Source organism: Ochotona princeps, chromosome 8 (assembly GCF_030435755.1).
Source record: "Ochotona princeps isolate mOchPri1 chromosome 8, mOchPri1.hap1, whole genome shotgun sequence".
NCBI classification, from domain to species: domain Eukaryota; kingdom Metazoa; phylum Chordata; class Mammalia; order Lagomorpha; family Ochotonidae; genus Ochotona; species Ochotona princeps.
The window spans coordinates 26,933,642-26,958,662 of record NC_080839.1 but is presented as its reverse complement, the minus strand read 5'-3'; the positions used below and the strand labels follow the sequence as shown (position 1 = coordinate 26,958,662).

Sequence of the window (25,021 nt, the reverse complement as noted above, 5' to 3'; positions counted from 1 at the left end):
CCAGAGAAGTCTTCTGGAATATTCCACTATGAATATTTCTAAGACATCTGACTACTGTGATTTGATGAGAGGTGAGAAGGCTTGAAGCATTAATCTAATAACTGACACTCATTTTATATGAAGGAGAATTAGAATTTGATTTAAACTTTGCTTAAAAATAGGCAAAAGTGACATTTCCTCATGCTCTAATGTATTCAATGCTTATAAGCTTCTAATGGCACTGATGAGGGTGTTTAAAAAACTGTTTGAAACAGAAAACAAATATAAACTTAAATAATGGTACCTGCATCTATAATTTTATTAAATTCCATAGAGTGAAATAAAAAAATGTGAGCAGCTCTGATCTGGACTGTATTTAAAACAGAAATAATCTTCAAAACCTAAAATAGAGCCTGGCTGTTGTTTACACAGTTAATATGCTGTGCTCATAAGGTTTACCACTCTGCATCACCAATGGCTTTTGCAAATACATAGTCTCTCCCTCCAAAACACATAACACCATCTTTCAAACAGAGCTTCCACTTGTTCTTGCTTCGATGAATCTGGAGAGAAAAAAAAATCTAGATTAATTTTTTTGTGAGTTAAAGGATCATATACAATTCTTACATATAATGAATGGAATCATTCTGATCTTAAATAGGGTCACAATAGCTTATCCATTTACTCAACAAATATTTGAATTCTTATGCATCAGATATCGTTTCAGGCACTGGAGATATATTAGTTTAAAATCTATATTACCCTGCAGCCTCCTGGCTAAGGGTGGGTCTCAGGATGGGGTGTCTCATGCCTGGATCCCACATGTCAGCCACCATGTGCACATGGTGAGCTGTCTCCGGGCAGCTTTGGCGCCAGGCTCTGCCTGCTGGCCGCCCAGCCAGGGAGCTCTGGGGCTTGGGTTCAGGTAGCTCCAGGTTGAACCCACTGTGCTTCTGGGATGTGAGTTAATCCTAAAGATTCCCAATGACAGTAACTCTTCCTTTGAACAACTTGTAATTACTTAACAATGCTGAGCACTGAACAGCAGCTCATGCAAAAACTAAGGCTCAGGGCTTGTGCAGCAGGATATCCTATTAAGTACCATGATGATGGATCAGCTGACGGGTCACATTAGGCAGGGCCATGACATTAACTAACACTCGAGAACCATATCCAAGGGTGGATTCTCTGAGGAATGTGTGGGCCACACCCTGTGGAAATTCTAGCCCCAGTGGTTAGCTCAATAGTTTGGGTGGTGATGGACTAAGCTAGGTGTGACCAAGGAGCTTGCCATCAATCACAGGTAAAGGAATCCGCAACAGTCTGTACTGGTCAAGGCAGCAGCACCCGAATGTGCATCCTAAATAGGGTGTGGGGTGGGCCACCTGCAACATTCACCAGCTCATACTTGGCCAAATGGAAGGCCAGACTGCGCCAGGCACTGGCCTAAAACCCATTGGCATGTATGAGAACTGGGTCGGGGAGTGGATCAAGTGGAGGAACTTGGGAAACTCCCCTGGCGAGTCACAGCTCCCGCCAGTGAACATGGGGTCCAGACCTGGGGGTTGGACAAGCTGGGCAAAGTAGTTCCAATGGTCATCGTGTGAATTGGTAATGGAGTGCGATACACCGGGCAGGACCGAGCAAGCCCTGGACTGCAAGCCAAACTAGAAACCAGCATGGAACACAGGTCATGCCTAGCTAGGCTCTTGCACCTACTGGTTTGCATGAGTCAGGGATGCTAAGCCACAGTATCTAAGGCAGAGGCAGGGACAGGTGAGGGGCTGAGCTAAGCTGAGTCAGAGCAACCGCTGGCATGCACGTGATCTATGGCTGGGAACAGGCCCAGTTGCGGAGCTAAGCGGACACCCCAGCTGGGTTGAGGTTCCCACCAAGGGGTGCGTAGGCTGGAATGGAGGCTGCGTTCTGATCAGGATACAGTTGTAGTCTCCCCTGGCACAAGTGTGGATGGGGACTGGACGCACCAGGCCAGGCCAGACTCCAACACCGTCCGGTGTCCTGGAGGACCAGGGTAGATGTGGGACGAACTAAGCTAGGTCTCACCCCTACTGAGCCATATGTGAGCCATATGTGGGTATGAACAAGCCGTGGCTGGGCTGAAACATCCAACAGTAAGAACCAGATTGGGTTGAAGACCAGTCAGGAAAAGCTACTGTTCCTGCTAGGACAGGAGGTGAACTGAGTAGGGCTGGCTCATGGACCCACTGGTATGCGCAAAATCTGGCACTGGGAGGAGTTCTGATGGAGCAGCCTGGGCAACTCCTCTGGCAGGACACAGTCCCTGCAGGTAAGCACAAGAAGCATGATAGGAAATAGCCCAGAATAGGCCATGGAAAGTTTCCCACTGGCATACATTTGGCATGGCTCGGGGGCAGACCAGGCTGAATCAGTTCACGTCATCCACTGGCAAATCCGAACACTAGAACAGAGTGTGGGTCCAGCCAGGTTTGATCGCGACAAAAACCAATGCACAATACGGAATGCCAAGGTGATGCTATCTGTACCAGATGTGGTTGCAGCACCCAACCAGCAAGCGTGAGAACCAGGAAGGGAGGGGGCAGAGCCGGCAGGGGGAATAAGGGAGGGTCCCCTTGCTGGACAGCTACTCCCACTGGAGAGCGTGGGCTGGGATGGGGACAGACCAGACTAAGCAGGGCTATAACACCTGCGCACCACATGTGGACTAGATCAGGGAAAAGCCAGGCTGGGCTGATTATTCCTACTGATGCAAGCATAAATTAGAGTGGGTAAGGGTTGTTGGGCTTAGCTGCAGCATCAGCTGGCAGAAGCTGGCACTGGAAGCTAATTCTGTCAAGTCAAATGCCAGAACCACCTCAAGAGTGCATAATCCTGGAGTGAGAGAGACCTAGAAGGGAAATAGTGGGTTCCTCCCTCTTGGGTTACCACTCCCACGGGAGGGCACAAAAACTAGGATGGGGGCTGGGGTGGCTAGACAGAGAGGCACTCAACAACATCCGTGAGGGCTGGATAGTTGAGCTGGTTGGATGGAACTAAGCTTTAATACCCACTGACAAGTACAACAGCCAAATGGGATGTGGGACAAACTGGACTAGTCTACTACACATACTGGCAAACCAGGGTAGGGGGCGGGCCTGGTGGGGGTTACTGCAGGTCACTCTGACTAGGCTGCAGCTCACACTGGTTTATGTGAGGGCCGAGTATGTGCTGGGCAGAACCAGTCTGGACTGCAACACCCATTGGTTCCAGTGGAAGTTGGGGCTGAAAATAGAACCAACCCAGCAATTGCAACCACCAGCTGATTGTGGCGATGGACTGTGCCGGGCCCTGGGCTTGATAGAACACAGAAGAATCTAGTCTGGGAACACCTCAAAGTTTCTTTGGGGATCTCCCCAATCGAAATGCCGGACTCAGAACCCTAGCCAAGAAAAGACAGAAGACAGAACAAGTCAATCAACCACCTCAGCTATATGTTGGCAGCGAAATACTGGGCAAATGGAGACTCTATGAGGGACTGTGTCAATCAGTGGATTCTTCAACGACCTCATCGTGCTTGGAGTGGCGATATTGGCAGTGATTCATAAATGGTGAACTATCAAAACCACTTGAGCAAGTATCTCAGAGCATGCCCCACATCCGGGACTTGGGGTGGGTGGGAAACTGGGTGGGGTTTCACCCTCAATATCCACCTATACCTCAGATACATGAAGGAAACAATATGGAAATAATAGTCTTACCCACTTTCCTATAGCCCTTGAACCTTTTTACCCCAATTAACTATGTAAAGATTGTCAAAAATATAATTTTAAAACGTACATTAGGTTTCCTCTGACAGGACACTGACCCTACAAATAAACGCAGGAAGTATGGAGGTAAACAACCCAGAAGAGGCTTTGGAAAGTGACCCACTGGCATACATTTGGCTCGGGTTGGGGCAGACCAGGCTGAGTCGGTTCACGTCATCCACTGGCAAATCCGAGCGCTGGAACTGTGTGGGGGCCTGGCCAGGTTTGGTTGCGATAAAAACAGTACAAAACACAAAATGCCAAGGTGAAATGGCCTGTGCCAATAGGGAGTGCAGCACCCAACCAGCACATCTCCCACTGGTTTAGGTGAGGGACGAGTGTGTGATGGGCAGAGCCGGAGAGAGCTGCAATACTCATTGGTTCCAATGGACGTCGGGGCTCAGAATAGATGCAACACAGGGGTTACAACCACCAGCTGATCGGAGTGATGGACTGTGGCGGGCACTGTGCTTACTGGTAGTGCATGTAGGAGCCTGGACTTGGAACACCTCAAAGTTTCTTTGGGGATTCCCCTGAACAAAATGGAGGAAGAATCAAAACATTAACCAAGAAAAGATAGAAGATGGAGTAGATCAATCAACCACCTCAGCTATATGTTTGCAGCGGAAAACTGGACAAGGGGAAACTCTAAGATGGACTATGTCAATCAGTGGACTCTGCACCAGCCTCATCATACCTGGATTGTTGCTGATGATATGTTGGAGCTTCTAATTGATCGAGGTGACGCTCTGCTGGCTCTGCCCTCAAACCTGAGAGGGCCTCCCTAAGAGGCCGTTAAACTTGACTGGACAAGTGGGATGCTGGACTCTGTATGGTGTGAGCTTTTAATTAGGGAATCTCAACGGAACTTGAGCTGTGGTTATGCATCAAGGTGAAGGAACTCATCATGGGGTGGGGTTTGGGGTGAAGGGGGGAGAATCCCAATACCTATGAAATTGTGTCATGTAATACAATGTAATTAATGAATAAATGAATAGAAAATAAATAAATAAATAAATAAAAACAAACAAATAAATAAAAATAAAATCTATATTAAATGCATTTGTGTTACAGAGAGTGAGTCATCTTTCAATATCAAAGGCAGAACTGGCTCTAGGGCCACCTGCAGATACACAAGTCTGTAAATATTCAAATCCCATATATCCGATGACAGTGTTTCTATATAACATAAGCACATCCTCCCATACACTTTAAATGATTTCTGGGATATGCCAAGATGGTGGATAAGTATGGTAATCCAGAGAACACTTACCCACACAGACACCAATTTGAACAGGTCTTCTTATACTCAGTTACCTTCACAAGAGCTACAGAAGCCTAAGGAAAGACCACAGTGCCTTGTTTTAGCACAGTAAGCTCTTTCCTTTTTAAAGTCACACTGAAGAAGAAGGAGAACTCTGTGCATATCACTGCTCCCTAGCTCCAAGGTGTGGAGCAAGAAGAAAGAAGCTGCCGCCCCCATCTGAGGGGAGGGGAGAGGGATCTGAAACCCAGTGCCAGAAAAAATCCAGTAGACCCTGGCTCACCGACCCATTCCTGCAAAACGTATATGGCACCTGTACAGGCAGGCAACCTCCACTACCCCTCTCCTAATCACCAGCAAGACTACAACTGCAGTGGCAAGGGCAGGAGAAGCAAGCAGCTTAGGATAATGCCTTCAATCTCACAGCTAGACCTATCACTTTGAGAGCCAGTACAAGACAAGGGCCCAAAGGCCTCTATCACCAACTTTTAAACTTTGATTTAAACTTTGCTTAAAAATAGGCAAAAATGACATTTGCTGAAGTTTGCTGACATTGGGTGAAGGTCAGCACTGCAGCGGGATGGACCTTGTCCGAGTACATGAATTCCAACCTCAGGAGGACCTAGTGTGCACCCCCAGGATTTCATGAGCCTGCCAACTGTGACACCCAAGTGTAACCCTGCCTGGTAAAGCCCAACACTGACTAGATGCTAACGTCCCCCTGCCTGTGCCAACTGCTAACTGAAATTGTCTCTGGACTTGTTCCCATATCAGACAAAGCCTTGTGCCCTGGTAGTGTAATCCTATTTTGTCACATATCATCATTGGCCTTATATAGGCCTAGTATGTACCTCTAGGATTACCCAGGGCCTAATGACTATGAGACACAAGTGTGACACACCTGGTGTCCAGCTGGAAAGCTGAGGGCCTGCCTCTATCATCCCCTTTCAAGATATTTCACAACAATCCCTGTCCCCAAGCCAATGCCTATAGATGGAGCCTCTGGACCTGCTTCAGAACCAAATGGTATTTTGTGGCCCCATTATGTAAGTCTCATACCTTTGCTAGCATCACCAGTGTCTGGCATGTGTAGTCTCAGGCAGTAAGTCTACTTCAGCAGCAGACAGACCATAGCATAATCAGCATAGGTTCTAGCCCAGGTTGCAATGGTATCAGTAGATTGTGGGCTCCAGATACAGGGCAAGCATTTTGAGCTCACCCCAGACCCCAGGAAACATTTTCAGGGGCAAACCCACTTTCACACGCTTAGTTCATTCTAAATAACACTCCAACTACATTTGGGACAAATTTAAGCTTAGGGAGTTATGGAGGACTAAACCAGTAATTATATATATACACCTAGAACTGAAATAGCAGAAGGTCCAAGAGGCTCAGAAAAGAGAGACAGAGAATGCACAAAATTTCTAGAAGGCAACAAACAAAGCTAGATTCCTTTAACAAATCCCTCAAGGCACAGATAATGTCATATTCCAACAAATACCAAGAACTCTCAGTGAACCGTGACTTCACCTAAAGAGAGTAAAAAAAGGTGCCAGAAACCAAATGTCAAAGAACTGAAATGTTCATATATGCTGGAAGATTACAAAATCACTGTTTTAATAAACCTTGATGAACTATAAGAGAATAAAGATGCGAGGAACAGAATAGAGAAGAGAGGTGGGGAAATGTTGAATAGATGCTAAATTAGAGTTAGACAAGAGTTAAACTGCTGGTATTAGGTTGCAAAACAAAATAACTATAGATAATTTTAACATACTGTTGTTCTTTTATTTAAAAAAAACAGCTAAAAGATAGGATTCAGGATGTTTCATCATTTAAAGATTACATATTTTAAGAAAGAAATTTATATACCCTAACTGGATATTACACAAGATACACATGTATCAAAATGTCACTTAGTACTCTATGTTGCCCGCCGCCACGTTCTGTTAAGGTGGCGCCTGAGCACTGCGCGTGCGCTGAGCCAGGAGGAGAGACGGGCGTAGAGTCACGTAGCTCGCTGAGCACTGCGCGTGCGCCAAGTAGCGCATGCGCGGAGAGCCTGTGTGTGACCGGCGCGTGATCACCTCACTCCACCAATCCCTAAGGGAGGGTGATGCATGATCAAGGCGTGCTCACACTGTCATGCCAATCAGGACGCAAAACCCAAGCATGACAACTGTATAGCCAATGATGGGCGTAATCTTCCGGCATAAGAGTAGCTCATTTCCCGGGATCGGGGCCTTCCTCCTTCAACCTGATGAGCGCACAATAAAGATTACCGCAGAAGACTCCGGATGTCCTGACTTCATTGCTGGTCGATGGGGATCGGGGCATAGCAACTCTACACATACATATATCAACAGTTTTAATTAAACAAAATCTCTAAATCTAATGCCTGATACAACATAAATGCAATGTAGACAGTTGGTATCATTAGTAGTTGGGAAAAAATCACAATGAGGGAAAAGTCTGCACATGTTCACAGCAGAGAAAATTTTTTCCCAAATATTTTCTTTTTTTAAGATTTATTTATTTTTATTGGAAAGTCAGATATAAATAGAGGAGGAGAGACAGAGAGGAAGATCTCCCATCCGGTGATTCACTCCCCAAGTGACTGCAATGGCCGGTGTTGCACTGATCCAAAGCCAGGATCCAGGAACCTCCTCCAGGTCTCCCACACGTGGGTGCAGGGTCCCAAGGCTTTGGGCCGTCCTCGACTGCTTTCCCAGGCCACAAGCAGGGAGCTGGATGGGAAGTGGAGCTACCGGGATTAGAACCAGCACCCATTTGGGATCCTGGCGCATTCAGGGCGAGGACCTTAGCCGCTAGGCCATGCCACTGGGCCCACCCAAATATTTCCATCTGCACTTATTGGAGTCATGGATGCAGAGCTATGGGTATGATTATACATGTTTTAATATATTACATATGTAAAAGTAACATGCATGTGCAAAAGAATGAGGGGGGAAAACCCTGCCTTTGAAGAGTTTACATGGTGAGGGTGGGAGGGACAAAAGCCTCACACATAAGTAAATTACCTACAACAAGAAAAGTAAGTTCACAAATATGGAGAAGGGATGCCAAGTTTTCAAAGGATAGTCAGGTGGGCTTCACTCTTTATAGATCCAAGACCTTCCAGGCAAAGGGAATAGAAGTTAAAGTACCCGAGGAAGTGTAATAATGGACTATGTTAAAAACAAAAAACAAAAAACAAAAAACAGCCAAGAGTCAATATGTCTACAAAGGAGTAAACAGGGAGGGAGTAGCTAGCTTTACTGGGAACAGAAAATAATTCACTGTAAGGATCCAAAGCACTGAGCAAGGTCAGAAGATACATCTTACAACCTGTTAGATTTTGCTGGCTGTTTTTCAGATTCAATAAATCAGCTTATATACAGACAAAAAAAAAATTCTACCTTCAAGGGAGGAAAAAACCGTAAGATGATTGCTATGTCTGGGTAAACTGCAAGAGTTTATTTAAAAGCTTTCACAGTACATGAGCTGAGATCAGAGATAAATTTAAACCTTGTTGTTAGCTGTAAATAGTCAAATACAGGAAGAGAAGTCATAACTAACATTAGATGCATCTGTGAAGCACAAGAAACACAAAGAGTAAACTCCTGCTTAAGAAAAATTCTTAATAATAAATTTTTTTCTGGTATGACCTTCAAAGTTTAACTTGCATGTATCTTAAAAAGCCCCTGAAAACACAATAGTGATAATAGAAGCCTTTATTCAATATAGGTGATAAAATACGACCAGAATTAGATTAATAGCAGCTTAATCAAGTGACCACATTTTTTTCTATAAACACAATAGTTTTGGACCACTGTTGTGGCATAGCACGTTAACTGGTCTCCTGTCAAACTAACTTTACATATGAGCACTAGCTCAAGTCCTGGATGCTCCATTTCTAAACCAGCCCCTGGGAAAGCAGCAGAAGATGGCCCAAGTAATTTAGTCCCTGCCAAGAACATCAAAGAAGAGACAGAGAGTTAGTTACTTTTCACCTGTTAGTTCATTACTCAAATGGCTGCAACAGCCAAATATGAGCCAGACCAAAGCCAGGAGCCAGGAATTCTACCCTGGTCTCTTATCATGAATGCCATGCTGCAAAGGTTTTGAATCGTCATGCACTTCCTTACCAGGTGAATTAGCAGGAATGCTAGCTGGAAAACAGAGAAGAGGCTCAAACTGGCACTACATATGGAATGTCAGCATTGCAAGCAGCAACTTAACTTACTGCATCATAGCGCTGACCCCTATTTCCAAATTTGTCAGACACAAATACAATTAGACAAGAAGAAAACAGTCAATTAAATTGAGAGTAGCACAGCCAAGCTTACCACCACGTACGTACGTACATGGGGTGAGCGGCTCTCGGGCAGCTTCCTGATTTGCTGGGGTCCTGGTTTGATGGCCTTCTTTTGGGAGTGGGGGGGTTGTCCTGGGACTCTGAGAAGCGGATCTGGAACTCCTCAGTGCGCCATGCGGCTGGAGTGGGGGAGGAGCTAGGAGGATCCGGGCGGGGCCTGAGCGGCTCAACCCCTGGGTTGCCATGCTGCCCGGAGGGTTCAGGTCTCCCGCCATGATTCCAGCCTAGCACAGCCAAGCTTACCACCACGTACGTACGTACATGGGGTGAGCGGCTCTCGGGCCAGGAAGTTCTGGAATTTGGTTTCTTTGATATGCTACATGAGTCGCTCCATACTGAACCCACAGTTTCCCTGGAATGTGTATCAGTCCTTAAGATTCTCAATGGTAGTTAATCTTCCTCTGAAGAACCTGTAGTCACTTTATAGTGCAGATTGCCAACACCAGTTCATTCAAAAGGTAAAATTCCGGGCTTGTCCAGCAGGATACCCCATTACCTGATAGGATGAGGGATCAGCAGAGGGGTCACAGAAGGCAGGACTATGACATTGACTGGCATTCGAGAACCATACTCGGGGCTAGAATGTGTCAGGTATGCATGGACCAATCCCCTGGAAACTCTGACCCCACTGGACGGTTTAGAAGGGCCGGTGGAGTCTATGCAGGAGGCATGACAGTCTATGGGGCACGCTGGGCTGACCCAGAGCAACCTCTGGCATACTTAACACTGGCTGGGAACAGGCCTGGTTGGGGAGCTTGGGGGAGGCCTTGGCTGGGTGGAGCTTACCACTAAGGGGCTCAGGAACTGGAAGGAGGCTGAGTTCTGGTCGGGTCACAGTTGTAATCCCTTGGCACAAATATCGATTTGGACTTGATGCACCATACCGGATTAGACCGCAACACAGTTTGGTGCTCCGGAGGACCAGGATAGATGTGGGACGGGCTCGGCTAGGTTTCAACCCCAACTGAGCCATATATGAGATATATGTGGATATGGACGAGCCGTGGCTGGGCTGAAACTCTCAACAGCAGGAACCAGAATGGGTTGAAGAGCGGTGCTGGCTAAAGGACCTGCTGGTATGCGTGAAGCCTGACACCAGGAAGGGGTCGGATGGAGGAATCTGAACAGTTCCTCTGACAGGACACTGACCCTACAAATAAACGCAGGAAGTATGGAGGTAAACAACCCAGAAGAGGCTTTGGAAAGTGACCCACTGGCATACATTTGGCTCGGGTTGGGGTGACCAGGCTGAGTCGGTTCACGTCATCCACTGGCAAATCCGAGCGCTGGAACTGTGTGGGGGCCTGGCCAGGTTTGGTTGCGATAAAAACAGTACAAAACACAAAATGCCAAGGTGAAATGGCCTGTGCCAATAGGGAGTGCAGCACCCAACCAGCACACCTCCCACTGGTTTAGGTGAGGGACGAGTGTGTGATGGGCAGAGCCGGAGAGAGCTGCAATACTCATTGGTTCCAATGGACGTCGGGGCTCAGAATAGATCCAACACAGGGGTTACAACCACCAGCTGATCGGAGTGATGGACTGTGGCGGGCACTGTGCTTACTGGTAGTGCATGTAGGAGCCTGGACTTGGAACACCTCAAAGTTTCTTTGGGGATTCCCCTGAACAAAATGGAGGAAGAATCAAAACATTAACCAAGAAAAGATAGAAGATGGAGTAGATCAATCAACCACCTCAGCTATATGTTTGCAGCGGAAAACTGGACAAGGGGAAACTCTAAGATGGACTATGTCAATCAGTGGACTCTGCACCAGCCTCATCATACCTGGATTGTTGCTGATGATATGTTGGAGCTTCTAATTGATCGAGGTGACGCTCTGCTGGCTCTGCCTTCAAACCTGAGAGGGCCTCCCTAAGAGGCCGTTGAACTTGACTGGACAGTAGGATGCTGGACTCTGTATGGTGTGAGCTTTTAATTAGGGAATCTCAACGGAACTTGAGCTGTGGTTATGCATCAAGGTGAAGGAACTCATCATGGGGGTGGGGTTTGGGGTGAAGGGGGGAGAATCCCAGTACCTATGAAATTGTGTCATGTAATACAATGTAATTAATGAATAAAAAAAAATTAAGATGAGATAAAATAAGTAGAGGTGGAAAGATGAAATAAATTTTCAAATGCAATTATCTCCAAGATAATTGAAACATACTAAACAAGAATTATTTGATGCAAAAGTAATATATCGAAATTCAAAGTTTCCATGCACATAAGCAACAGAAGACAGAAAGAAGGAATCCATTTCCCATGATTATAGAAGAGAGAAAATAACTGGGACTAAACATGAGGAATGTTGACCTATTGGCAACATGAAATATTTTCTACTCCTTGAAATATTTTTCTGACTAGGATACCCTAGAAGATAATTATTTAGGCATTCCTTGGTTTCTTCTGCTGATTTGTCTTATTTCTCTCTCAATTTTAGTGCTTCCCAGGACTTTCACATCTGCTTATATTCACTCTTGGTGTTTAAAGTCATGAGAATAGGATCACTTATCCTCTGGTCTCCTCTGTTTCCTGAACACACATTCTCTTACTTTTGGGCCTTTCAATTCACTGTTCCCTCGCTATGAAATGCTTATACCTGGCATTTCCCTTATCCCCTCCCCAATGCCAGGAGCCTAAGGAACTGTATCATAAAATGATAATAATAATAATAAAATGTAAAAAAAAGAGAGAGAAATGCTTATACCTAGGTACTCTGGTGCTTCGTTCCCCCACAGCCTTCTGACCTGAACCATATCACCCTCTCAGAAACACCTCTCCTGAAAGCTGCATCTAAAATGGAAACCTATTTCTCCCCCAAACAGCACTTAAAAATCAAATTCCGTGAATTTTAAGATGCGTTGGTGAAAATGCTAACAGGGTTTTATTTCAAATAATACAATCTAATCTTGAAGTTAGTATGAAAAAAAAATTTTTTTAATCCAGGAAAATTCGGCAGCAGAACATCAGTGACAAGGCAATAGCCCTACTAGATATTAAAAATATCAATAATTAAATCAATGTAGTAAATCTGGCCTATGGAAAAATAAAGCAGTAGAACAAAACAGAAAAAGAGGAAGTAGCTCCAAACACACACAGAAATGAACTAGATGACAAAGAAGTCTTCTCATTTATTGAAAATAGGCTTTCCAATAAATGCTAGAAAAAATGTGTAATGACTTAGAAAAAAATAAAGGTTGAAAACCATGTCACATTTTATATCAATATAAACAGTGAGTAGTCTTTGAAAGGCAGGGCAAATGGCAACTAGGTAAGAAGTCTCTGTGACTATCTCCACAGAGGCTCTAATACTAACAGCTATCCATACAACAAGCCTTCTTCACGAAGGCTAAGGAGGCCAGAAAGGTGGTGACAAAACAGAGTAGAAACTACACAATCCAGCAGATGAGAAGAACAGACACAATGCTGCTACCAATGGCCCAGGAATTACAACTTGCACCTCACCTGCTCCAGTCCAAGAATGTCATCTTACTCTAAAAAGTTAAGAAGGTGAGATGAAGACCCTCATCAGCACCTACAGCAGAATTACACAATCCTTGCTGGCTCTAAGTGCAGCCTAGAAACACATGCTTGCATACTAGCATGGCAGACTGAGTCCCACATACCCAGCTGGGCCAACAAAACAGCGACCCAGGATCCAGACCCATTCAGGACTCTTCACTGAGCCAGAGTGTGAGGCCAGGGCAGCTGATACAGATGGGCCCTCAAACACTGGAAATACAGAGGCCCAACCAAACAGACATGGATACCATTACTCTTCACCACTGCCTCTACTGCCAACCACTTGGCTGGGGTCCCATTTACTTGCCTAATCTCACCACAAAGTCTCAGAGTTCCCTGGGTAATGGGGATAAGAGTTCAGAGTTGGGGGTTGGGGATGCAATACAGGGTGAATCAGTACATCTGGCCAGGTGAAGGGATCCAACATTTCCTTCCCATACATATAGCAGTCAGAAGTGTTCTACCATGCCCATCTCAGGTATCAAACTAAGACTCTTGCTTCACCCACCTGTGGTGGCCAGAATTCCGTGGCTTCACCAAGTGTACATGCCTGGAGCTCAGGTATATGTTTTAGATGCTCCACCTACCACAGCAATACACTACAAACTGGGAGAATCACAACGAGGTCTTCATACTAACTTCAACACAGTACAACATTACAACTTGCTGGGATCCCTGGCCCATAAGATTTTTTATGACAAAGGGAAAAAATTAGCATAGAGAGGAGATGACTGACAAAATGGGAAAAAAAATACTTACAAACTATACATCCAGAATATATAAGAAGCTCAAGATACTGTAACAAGCAACAAAACAATGCAGTTAGGTAATGGGTAAATGATATTAATAGTTACTTTTCCAAGGAAGAAAAATAAATGGCCAACATATGAAAAAAATGCTCAGTTGCTAGCAATCACGCAAATGCAAATAAAAACCACAATAAGGTATTATTTTATTCCAGTTAGAATGGCTATTATTCAAATATCAAAAATAGGGCCAAGGGCAATGGCTCAGTGGCTAAATCTTTGCCTTGCACATGCCAGGATCCCATAAAGGTGCCAGTTCATGTCCCAGTTGATCCATTTCCCATCCAGCTCCCTGCTCGTGGCAGAGTAAAGCAGTAGAAGATGGTCCAAAGGCTTGGGACACTGCACTCGTGTGGGAGACCCAGAAAAAGCTCCAAGCTCCTGACTTCAATCAACTCATGTCTGGTCACTGTGGCCACCTGGGGAGTGAACCAGCGGATGGAAGGTCTTTCTTTGTGTTTCTCCTTTTCTTTCTACAAATCTCATAATAAAAATAAATAAACCATTTTTAAAAATCAAAAATAAGAAATGTTGACAAAATTATGGAGAAAAGGGTACTCTAATACAATGGAGATGCAAAATAGAACAACCATTACGGAAAACAGTATGGAGATTCCACAACAAACTAAAAGTAGATCTACCATAGAACCAGCTATTCACTTCCTAAGAATATATCCAAAGGAAGTGAAATCACCATAGGAGGGACCACTGTATAGCAGCTAAATGTACAACAGAATAGACATTGAACCAACTTAGATGTCCATCAACTAATGATTGAAGATAAAGAAAATGTGTTAAGTATATACACATAATGGGATATTAGTCAACTCATAGAAAAGCATAGTGGTTTAATTTTTAATCACATATATGAACCTTTACTCAAAAAAAAACCACAGGAAGCAAGCAACTATACTACATACCTAAAAGACAAATCCACCTATGAACAAGTTTGCCAGATTTCTAAAAACATACATTTACAAATGGCCTCTTACTCTACAACACTGTGCCATTTTAGCTTAGAATATTTTCATCTCTAGTAAGAGGTTTCACTACACCATTAATTTTCTCTATAACATCCTTATTATTTCAGTCTTTAAACTAATATTAGATACCCTCCAGATCTCTAAACTAACACATCCATACCATTCAAATAATTCTGATCTATTATGTAGACTAATGCCCTTCATTTAGCCCTTTTTCACTATAAATATCAACATTTTCAAAGTTTTCCCCAATTCTTAACATACAATATTTTAAAACAAATTTGATGTGCCCACTTAAGAATCTTTTCCTTGTGTTCATCTGAAGAGAGCTTGATTATCAGGTGTCGTGGTGAAAATCATTTTTGGTCAACACTATTTAGAGTTCTGTGACACTCCCATATTTTATTTCCCAATTCTTTCTCCAGATTAGGGAAATTTTCCGTTATTATTTTGTTGAACAGATTTTTAAACCCAGCTTCTCTTTTTGCACCTTCTTATATTTAGCCTTTTAAAACTGAATACTTTTAAGACTTACTTATTTCTATTGGAAAAGCAGATACAGAAAGGAGGAGAGACAGAGAGGACGATCCTCTGCCTGATGGTTCAGCAGCCAAGACGGCTGGAGCCAACCCAACCCCAAGGTGCCAATATGGGATCCCAGAGTGCTCAAGGCGAAGACTTCAGCCTTGTATCATACTGGGCCCTAAATACTTTTCTAAAGTTTGACTCAGGTGCTCTTTCAGGAACTTAATTCTCAAATGCTTTTCTTAGTTTAACTTGGGTTCCCTTCCAGCTTTTTGACTGTTTCATCATTGTGGCAAGCAATAGCCTGTAATTCTGAGATTCTTTCTTCTGTCTCAGTCATGCTAATACGGAGACTTTCCACTGAATTTTCAATTTGTGCCACCGTGTCTTTCATTTCTAATAATTCTGCTTGATTTTATTTCAGTGTTACCATTTCCTGTGTGACATAGTCCTTAAATTCCTTGAACTCCTATATGTGCTTCTCATTGTTATGAAGTTTTATAAAAGTTTTTTTAAGTTCTTTATCCTCCCCATTTCCTCAACGTATTCCTTGTTTAACTTTGAGGTTGGCAAGGGCTTTTGGTCCTTTGCAGGGGAGTCTTCAGTAATATTCATTGTGCCTATGTCTCTTCCACAGATCTACAGTTCGATTGTACAGATTGTGGTTGGTACACACACAGTTCTTTGTTTGCAGTCACTTGTGCCACTCCCTCCAGCAAGTTTCAGGTCTGGGCTCTTGTGTTAGACTTCCACTACTGTCTCTGTAGCCCCAACTCCTAGATTACCAGTCTCAAACTCCTGTGATCCAATGCTGAGGCTGCACCACTGTCTGTACAATCTTTCTCCCACTTCCTATTCAAGCAATTCCCAGGATTAGGGAGACACCAGATATCCAAAATAACTAGATTGTTGGTGGTGCTGATATTGCCAGAACCTGCTGGCAGTCAGGTCTGAGGGCCATGTGAACCTATTTTGACCCATAGGATACCAAAACCAGTATTATTTTCCCCTGTGGAACTAGTGCAATGCACTGAGCTATAAGTGAGTTTGCTTCCAATTCAGCACATGCACAGCTCACAGTTATCCCTCCAGTCTCATAGACTTTACCACACTGTACAAAGTGGTGCCTGTAGTTTCACTATTATAGTTCTGGATCTGCTGGCCATTAGGTCTGGGGCACTATCCGGACCTATCTTAGGTGGAACCTGTAGGAGGTCACATCAGTGAAATGCACTGAGCCAGAAATGATTTTGCTCCCAGTTTGGTGCATGTGCAGTCCTGTCCTGTAGCCTTTGCCTTCCTGCACACAATGGCACCAAATTCAGCTCTGGTGAGGGTCAGAGCTGTGAAATCCATCTTGTTCCCACACTGCCTGTTTGGAAACTGCTGCTCTGTGTCTATTCCTGAACAAATAAAATAAATCAGCAGGACAGGCAGTTCTTTGCCTGGGTTCACCTACCTGGCTCCCAGTGAACTCCCCTTCCTGGCTGATTGCTGGTGGGAAGTGACATACAGAGAAATGACTATCAGAGTCACAGCTGACCTCTCATAGAAAACTCTACAGACTAGAAATGAGTGGAATGAAATATTCCAGATTCTAAAAGAAAAAAATTGTCGTCCCAGAATAAGTTAGTACCCAGAAAAGCTTTCCTTTGTCTTTGAAAATGAAATAAAATTCTTCCACAGCAATGAAAAGCTCAAAAGAATACACCTCTTCCAGACCAACCCTACAAATGATATTTAAAGATGTTCTCTTGACAGAGAAAAAGAATAGCACCTACCATAACCAAAGCAAATGTGAAGACCATCCCAGCAAAATAACAACGGAAGACTAAATCAATGAACAACCCATTGCTAAAATGACAGGACAAAATTTCCAACTAATCATATTAACCCTGAACATAAATGGTTAAGTTCATCGATCAAACTTCATAGATTAGTAGACTGGATCAAAAAAACGAAACCCATCTATCTGTCACAGGAGACACACCTCACCAGCAAAGATCAGCAGAAACTACATCTCATGGATTTTGATGTTTTTGGTTTTAGTTTCATTTCTTCACAAGTTTTTTTCCTCATATTAAATTCTTCACTAACTCATAGGTCACACAGTAGCATCATTTTCTTCAGGAAGGTTCTTGGGTTCCTTTTTCATTTCTTCAGCAACAAATTAGTCATTCAGTAGCATGTTATTTAACTTCATGGTATTTTTAATTTCTTTTTTCTTTCTGTTGCTGATTTTGTTTTGTAGCTTTTCATTTTAGAGGATGTTTAGTAACTGTGTAACAGAAACGATCATACCTAAATATGAGGATACAATGCAGTATGCATCTCTACTTCCACATCAAAGACTCCCAATGAAACTGTCAAATATATCTTTAGATAGGATGCTGGACTCTGCCATTGACCATTGTTAGGAGCCAAAGACTTATGGGCCTTAGACTTGGCCTACCTGACAGCCTGTTGCATTGCAAAAGCCTGCAGGCAGGGCTACAGCAAGCAGGATATTAGGCCAAAACATCCTCTGTAGAGGAAACAGAATACAACCTCCACCCTTGTTCCTGTTCAGATAACCAGTTCCTCCCCTGTTTCAATGTAGCTGATTAGTTCCTTCCCTGCTTCAGTGAAGATAATTACTCCCAGGAAACCCCTCCCTTTCTCCCCCTCCCCTAGAGAAGAAGGTATATATGTGAGGAGTAAAAATAAAGACAGAGGCACTTTTTTCCACCAAGTACGAGTGTCCGTGTGTTTCTTGGGCCAGCAGCCCGGGGCTACCAGCCCGGCATTCCCAGTCCACCCTCAGGGTTTGAGCGTCGTATCCTGCAGGTCGGGACAGACCATGCCCGCAATAATGATGGATTTATGACTCTTTATAAAGAACTACAGTATTGTAATAATATGGGGTAAATCAGTGGGGGAGGAGAAGATCTGCAGGGGAATAAGAGAGTCTATGGAACTCTAACATAAAATAATAATAATTTTTTAAATATTTTTTTGTTGGAACGTCAGATACAGAGAGAGGAGGAGAGACAGAGAGGAAGAATCTTCCATCTATTGATTCACTCCCCAAGTGAACACAATGGCCAGAGCTGAGCTGATCCAAAGCCGAGCTTCTCTCGGGTCTCCCACACAGACACAGGGTCCTGAGGCTTTGGGCTGTCCTCCATTGCCTTCCCAGGCCACAAGCAGGGAGCTGGATGGGAAGCAGGGCCACTGGGATATGAACCAGTACCCATATGGGATCCTGGCTTATGCAAGGTGAGGACTTTAGCCACTAGGCTACCACGCTGGGCCCAATAATAATTTTTTAAAAGGAAAAAAAACAAAGCCAAAAAATTTTAACATTTTAAAATTATGTATTTGGACTACTCAACACAGTCAAATTAAAAAAAAAACTACTTGCCAAAGTTTAGTGGATGGAACTAAATTCAAGGGGTTATGCTGCTGCTTGAGACATCAATATCCCACTCTGTAGTGTCTCACTTTGAGTTCTGGGTTCTCTGCTTACAATCCAGCAGCTTGCTAACATGCACCCAGGGAGATAACAATGATGGCTCAAGTACTTGTGTCCCTGTCACCCATATGGGGTACTTAGATGGAGTTCTGGGCTCCTGGTTCTTACCTGGCCCAGCCTAAAAAGATATAGGCATTTGGGGTTGGGAGGGCAGGCAGGAGTGAATCAACAGATCAATCTCAATCTTTCTCTCTCCTCTCTTCCCCCCACCCCCGTCTCGCCCATTTCAAATACAATGAGAAGTAAATGCTCTTAAATTTCTTAGATTAAAGGTTAAGTAAGTAAATCAATTAGGTGTTGGTAAACTGCATATTCTGCCACCTATGTGGGAAGCACAGATGGAATTCCTGCCTCTTGGTTTTGACTTGGCTTATTCCCTAGCTATTGGGTTATTTGGGGAGTAAACCAATGAACAGAGGATCTCTGTTTCTTTATTCTGCCTTTCAAATAAATAAAATAAAATCTTCAAAGTAAAATAATAAAAGTAAAAATAAAGCAATAATAATAAAGTAAAAATAATAATAAAGTAATCATAAATAGTAAAAATAAAGTCTTCAAAGTAAAATAATAAGGCCAGCTCTGCGGTGTAGTGGGTAAAAGCAGCAGCCTGCAATGCTGGCATCCACATGGGTGCTGGTTCAAGTTCAGGCTGCTCTACTTCCAATCCAACTCCCTGCTAATCTACCTGGGTAAGCAATAACAGATGCCTCCAGGACCCATAGGGGAAACCCAGTTCCTGACTCCTGGCTCCAGACCATCCCAGTTTTGGATTCTGGTCATTGCAGTCATTTGGGGGAGTGAATTAGAAGATGGAAGATCTTTTTTCACTCTGATATACTTGAATTATAACTGTAACAAAAGCTCAAAGGTAAAAATACATTTTAGTCATCAGATTGAAGCTACAATGAGATATTATTTCACATGCAGCAGACTTGACTAAAATTAGAAAATCACATAACAAATACTGTTGCAGCAAATGGAGAAACTGAAATGCCCAAACCCTGCTGAAAAGAATATAAAATCTGAGAGAACTAAAAAATTCCATGGGGCAAAAATTAAAATAAAAGTTGATTTTTGGTGCAAATTTTAAATCCATACATACTTTTCTCATGATACACATATGCATTTTCCATGAAGTTTCTCTTAAGATTTATTTATTTATTTTTAATTGGAAAGTCACATAGACAGAGAAAAGGAGAGACGGAGAGGAAGATCTTCCATCCAATGATTCATTCCCCAAGGGGCCACAATGGCTGGAGTTGAGCCTATCAAAGCCAGGAACCAGGAGTTTCTTCCTGATCTCCCACAAGAGTGCAAGGTCAAAAGGATCTGGGCCAAACTTGACTGCTTTACCGTGCCACAAGCAGGGAGCTGGATGGGTAGCGGGACCGCCAGGATTAGAACCGGCACCCATATGGGATCCCCGGGGGTGCAAGGTAAAGACTTTAGCCACTACGCTATTGCACCAGGCCCCTCCATGAACTTTTTAAAGACCCATCATAGAGCAACCATTTTGGAAAACAGTCTAGTAGCTCCTTAAACCAGGAATTCAATTTTTAACAGGCACCCACCAAAACCAATGAAGACACATGTTCACACAAAAAGTGACACATGAATGCTAATAACAGCATCTGTCAAAGAACCAATGATAGGGTTCGGACCATGCTACTCTACAACATGGCATCCTGGCATTGGAGAAATCAGCTCAAGTTCTCACAGACCTTCCCTTTGCCTGATTCACCTGATGAAGAAGACTACAGAAGGGCTCTCTAACCTTCGTCTAAGTAGGTCACAAAACCTTTACTCCAGAGGTTCCCACCCTCTACCTAGAGAACAGTCATATCTTTATCCCTGAAATCAAAGAGACACAGGAAACAACCTTGCCAGGTTTCTCGCAGTTAATCAGCGTTAGATCACATTTTTCCTTGCTATCATACCTCTTTCTGGTCAGAAAAAAAACTCTCTTGTTTCTTTGTATCTTCATTTCTAAAAAAAAAAAATCTCATGCACATGGAACATAATTTAAATAAAGGTGTATGCTTTCTTCTTGTTAACCTGCGTTGTATAACAGGGGCCTCATATATTAGCTTAATGATGACAGTACAGATGTTACTCCGTCTCCCAGGCCACAGAAGCAACCCAAAGACCCATCAGCAGACAAAGGAAAAAAGTGAAATGTGGCTCTTCAACAGAATATTTGGCAAAAAAAAAAAAAATGAATAAAATCCTAACACATGCTCTAACATGAATGAATCTGGAAAATAAAAACTGTGTTAAGTGAAAATAAAAACAACAACTAAGGCCACTCACAAAACATCACGTGCTATGTGACTCTCTTCATTTGGAATTCTAGAACGGAGAAATTTAGAGACACAGAATGTAGACCAGTAGCTCCTTAGGCCTAAGGACTGAGGGTAAGGAAAACGCAGGGATGCAGGAGTGAGAACTAAAGGATATAGAATTTACTTTTGAGGTGATGAAAGTGTTCTAAAAGTGACTGTGATAGTACTGCACATATCCATGAATATATCAAAAATATTTTTTAAGGTTTTTTCTTTTAATTGGAAAGGCAGAAAGAAAAAGAGACAGAGAGGAAGCTCCTCCATTTGTTAGTGTACTCTCCAAGTGGCCACAACAGCAGGAGCCAAGCCAGTCCAAAGCCAGGAGCCAGGAACCTCCCACTGGCCTCCAATATGGGTGCAGGTCCCAAGGACATGGGCCATCCTCCACTGCCCTCCCAGACCACAAGCAGGGAGCTGGACAGGAAGTGACGCAGCTGGAATACGAACCAACACCCACATGGGATCCCAAAGGATACAAGGTGAGGACTTTGGCCACTAGGCTATCACATAGGGACTGAATATATCAAAAATTCAAGCGCAGACTTTAGGTGAGTTATATGACAATCAAACCTCAAAGCTGTTTTTAAACAAGATGTCATTATTTATGAATTAAAGAAAAAACCTAGACCATTCTATTACATAATCACAGCCATAAGTATTTTTTTAAAAGAACAAAAGCATTAGTGCCTTTTAATGCTGAAGTTAAATTGCCACTATTAAATCAATAGGGATCTTCAGCTAAGCACTCAGTCCTACCTGCCATGCTTGGTCTAGGTTCTGATTACTTTATGTCTGTACTACTCTGCCTTTTCCAAATCAGTGAATAGCTTTTTATTAAACTTAATTTCTCAGTCACCCTCTCAGAAATCTACTGTCCTTTAAACAAATGTGCATTTCTCTTACCAGCAATCAGGATATTCACCATTACTCACCTCCTCTGCTTTCCAACTCAGCTTCATTTCCTAGTACAGCCAGTGAGAGACTTCCTTCAAAACAAATCAGTCTTTTCACTTTCTCTGAATCATTTGTCTGACTATCATCAGTGTATCCCACCTACCTGTGGCTGACAAATTATTTAAGCCCCATTTAAAAGATTCACATCACCAGTGAAGAATTTATGGAGAACTTCAACCACATGATTTTTTTTCTATTTCCTAGCTATACTAAGGACTACTGTTTTTGCCACATATTTAAGCATTTGATTTATGTATCACTCATCATTTGATTTACGTGTCACATATTCCAGCAGTTGATTTACCTACCATATCATTGTTTATCATTCCGTTATTCTATAGATGCATCTTGCTTCAGTAAGTGTCACCTCCTTATTACAAGGGCTATTACTTCTTTGGTATCAATAAGATCTTACAGCAAAGTGCTAACTCCAAAATATAACCCCCAAACTTAGAGAACTAGAATTAAACAGCTGTTTCAAAATTCATTTAACTGTGAACCATTATTCACCATCATATTTGCCGTGATTTTACATATATTTCTACTAAAGGCAGTTAATAAGCCGAAGGTCCAATAGGTGAATACAGTACCTTATCATACTGACAGACAATTACATTATCCGTGTCAAACAGGTCTGGCACATCCTGCTCACTAACATCATCGCCAGAATTTAAAGGATCCTAAAGATGAAAGATGATCACATTAAGAAATTTTATGATGCTTCAAATTTTTTCGAGATACAAGCCTACAGAAATAAGGAAACTAGCAGAGGCAGAATGGTACTGTATTAAAAGTCAAATGCCCTGGGTTTGAATCCCAGCTTGACAACTTAAAATTACTGACTTAGGGCAAGTTACTAAAATTCCCCATTTCTCAGTTTTCTCATTCATCAAATAAGGATAGCATTGAGATGCACAGGTAGTAAGGCAGTTGATGTCACATATACGAGTTCACCAATGGCTACATTCCACTCAAATTTTACTTCTTTTACTAGAATTAGAGCACATACTACATGCTCCTACCAAGGCTGCCATCTTAAACCTCTGCTACAAGCACCTAAACTTCCCACCATCTCTAGCTAAGACAAATAGCATAAGGAGTTGTGGTGCTGCTTGGGATGCATATCGCAAGGCCTCTTCCTTCTCAGTTTCCTATTACTGCTCCTGGAAGGACACTGCCACCCGTCTGAGAAACTCAGAAGGCATTCCAGGCTCTAGTCTTTGACCTGGCCTGGACTCTGCTGTTGTGCAAGTTTCTGTCAGAAGCAGCATATGACAGATCTGTGTCTCTCAAATAAAAACAAATAGAAAGTGAAGACAGTAAAGCATTTAGGAATAAAAAATAAGACTTATTTGTACACTGAGATTCAAACTTTTAATCTTGAACTGTAATTTAAACCGGCATTAAGTATTTAAAAATAAATTTCCATATTTGCTGGTCTCTTTTTCCCTTTTTTGAGCTATTTAATTAGAGTGACAGAGAGAGAAAAAGATAGAGAATATCTCCTATCTTGTAGTTCATTCCCCAAATATCTTCAACATCCGGGGCTAGCCCAGACCAAAGCAAGGAGTCGGGAACTCCATCTGGGTTTCCAACATAGGTGGCACGGACTCAACTGTTTCAGCCATCACCTGCTGCCTTTCAGGGTGTGCCTTGAAAAGACTGAGGAGAGGACTAGTTTTAATAACTATTCCTCTTGGTTTTGAAACATACTAAACTACACATGCTACAAATGAATAAAAACCTCTGGTCAAAAGATACTCACCTCTTCCACAATGGCTATTTGAGAGTCTTCATTCTCACTGCTGTTTGCGGTTGAATCTTCATTTGATATACTGTCAGCTTCTTCTTCAAGTACTTTCAGATCTCCTACATCAATAATCCCTGGAAATTCACTCTCCTCTACATCTCTTGTGCCTTCCAGTTCTTCATTGGAAGATGTATCATCAGTCCCATCTATTTGAATTATTTCATTAGTATCTTCATCAGCTGCCTGAATGTTGAAATCCACTTGAGAAACAGACTCCTAAAAACAGAAAGGCAATAAAGTTCTTCAAATCAAGCAAGTTCTATAAAACACTCCAGCAGAACTTAACTGGCAAACCATCCACAAGCGGTCACATAAAACATATTCCTGCCTTATTTCCTAATTTTGAGTATCTCCTTGTTTTGAATTTTAAAATACAGCCAGCATTACTAAGAAATGTAGGACTAAGTCTACAATCATACATGCACAGCAAATGAGTTCAGTGCTTTCAGATAGCATGGACCACTCTTTTTATAAATTATTTTAGATTTATGTACATCTGTTGGGTTTGAACCATTTGACTCTAAACATTAACTCAATAAAAATAGAAAACATAAGTAGCCTCATGTCTAATAAACAAATAAAAGGGTACACTAGATGACGTAAATCAACCACAAAAGGACAAACATTATGACTGCCTTTAGATGGGGTACCTAAAATAAAGAAATTAATAAAAAACAAAATAAACTAAATGTTACCAGGGACCTAGAGGAAAAGAAAAACAAAGAGTTATTGTTTCTGTTTGAGGTGAGGCAAATTACTGGAAATGAGGAGTGATGATGATCTTACAACATTATGAATATAACCCGTATCACTGAATTATATATTTAAAATGGTTAAAAAAGGAGTTGGTGTTTTGGCACAGCAAGTTAAGCCATTACTTGCAATGCTAACATCCCATATAGGCACTGCTTCGAGTACTGGCTGCATCAGATCTGAATTAAGCAACCGGGAAAGTAAAAGTTGGCCCAAGTACTTGGGCCCCTGTTGCAAATGTGTAAGACCTGAACAAAGTTCCTGGCTCTCTTGACTTTAACCTGGTCAAGCCCCAGCCATTGTGGCTATTTGGAATGGAAGATATCTCTTTCCTCTCTCTATTTGCCTTTTAAATAAATAAGCAGACCCTTAAAAACAAACAGCAAAAACTTAAAATGCTATGTC

At 42.6% G+C, this 25,021-nt stretch overlaps 1 protein-coding gene across 1 annotated transcript in view; it reads right to left on the bottom strand.

The window, feature by feature from the left end:
* Positions 1–274: 274 nt before the first annotated feature.
* GTF2A1L (general transcription factor IIA subunit 1 like) overlaps positions 275–25,021 on the bottom strand; it is a 75,111-nt gene continuing 50,364 nt past the window's right edge. Inside the window, exons 7-9 of the mRNA XM_004590659.3 lie at positions 23,819–24,079; positions 22,644–22,733; positions 275–542 (exon numbers count right to left, since the gene is read on the bottom strand). Of these exons, the coding sequence (XP_004590716.2) occupies positions 435–542; positions 22,644–22,733; positions 23,819–24,079 (459 nt within the window). The 3' untranslated portion in view covers positions 275–434. The remainder of the gene's footprint in view (positions 543–22,643; positions 22,734–23,818; positions 24,080–25,021) is intronic.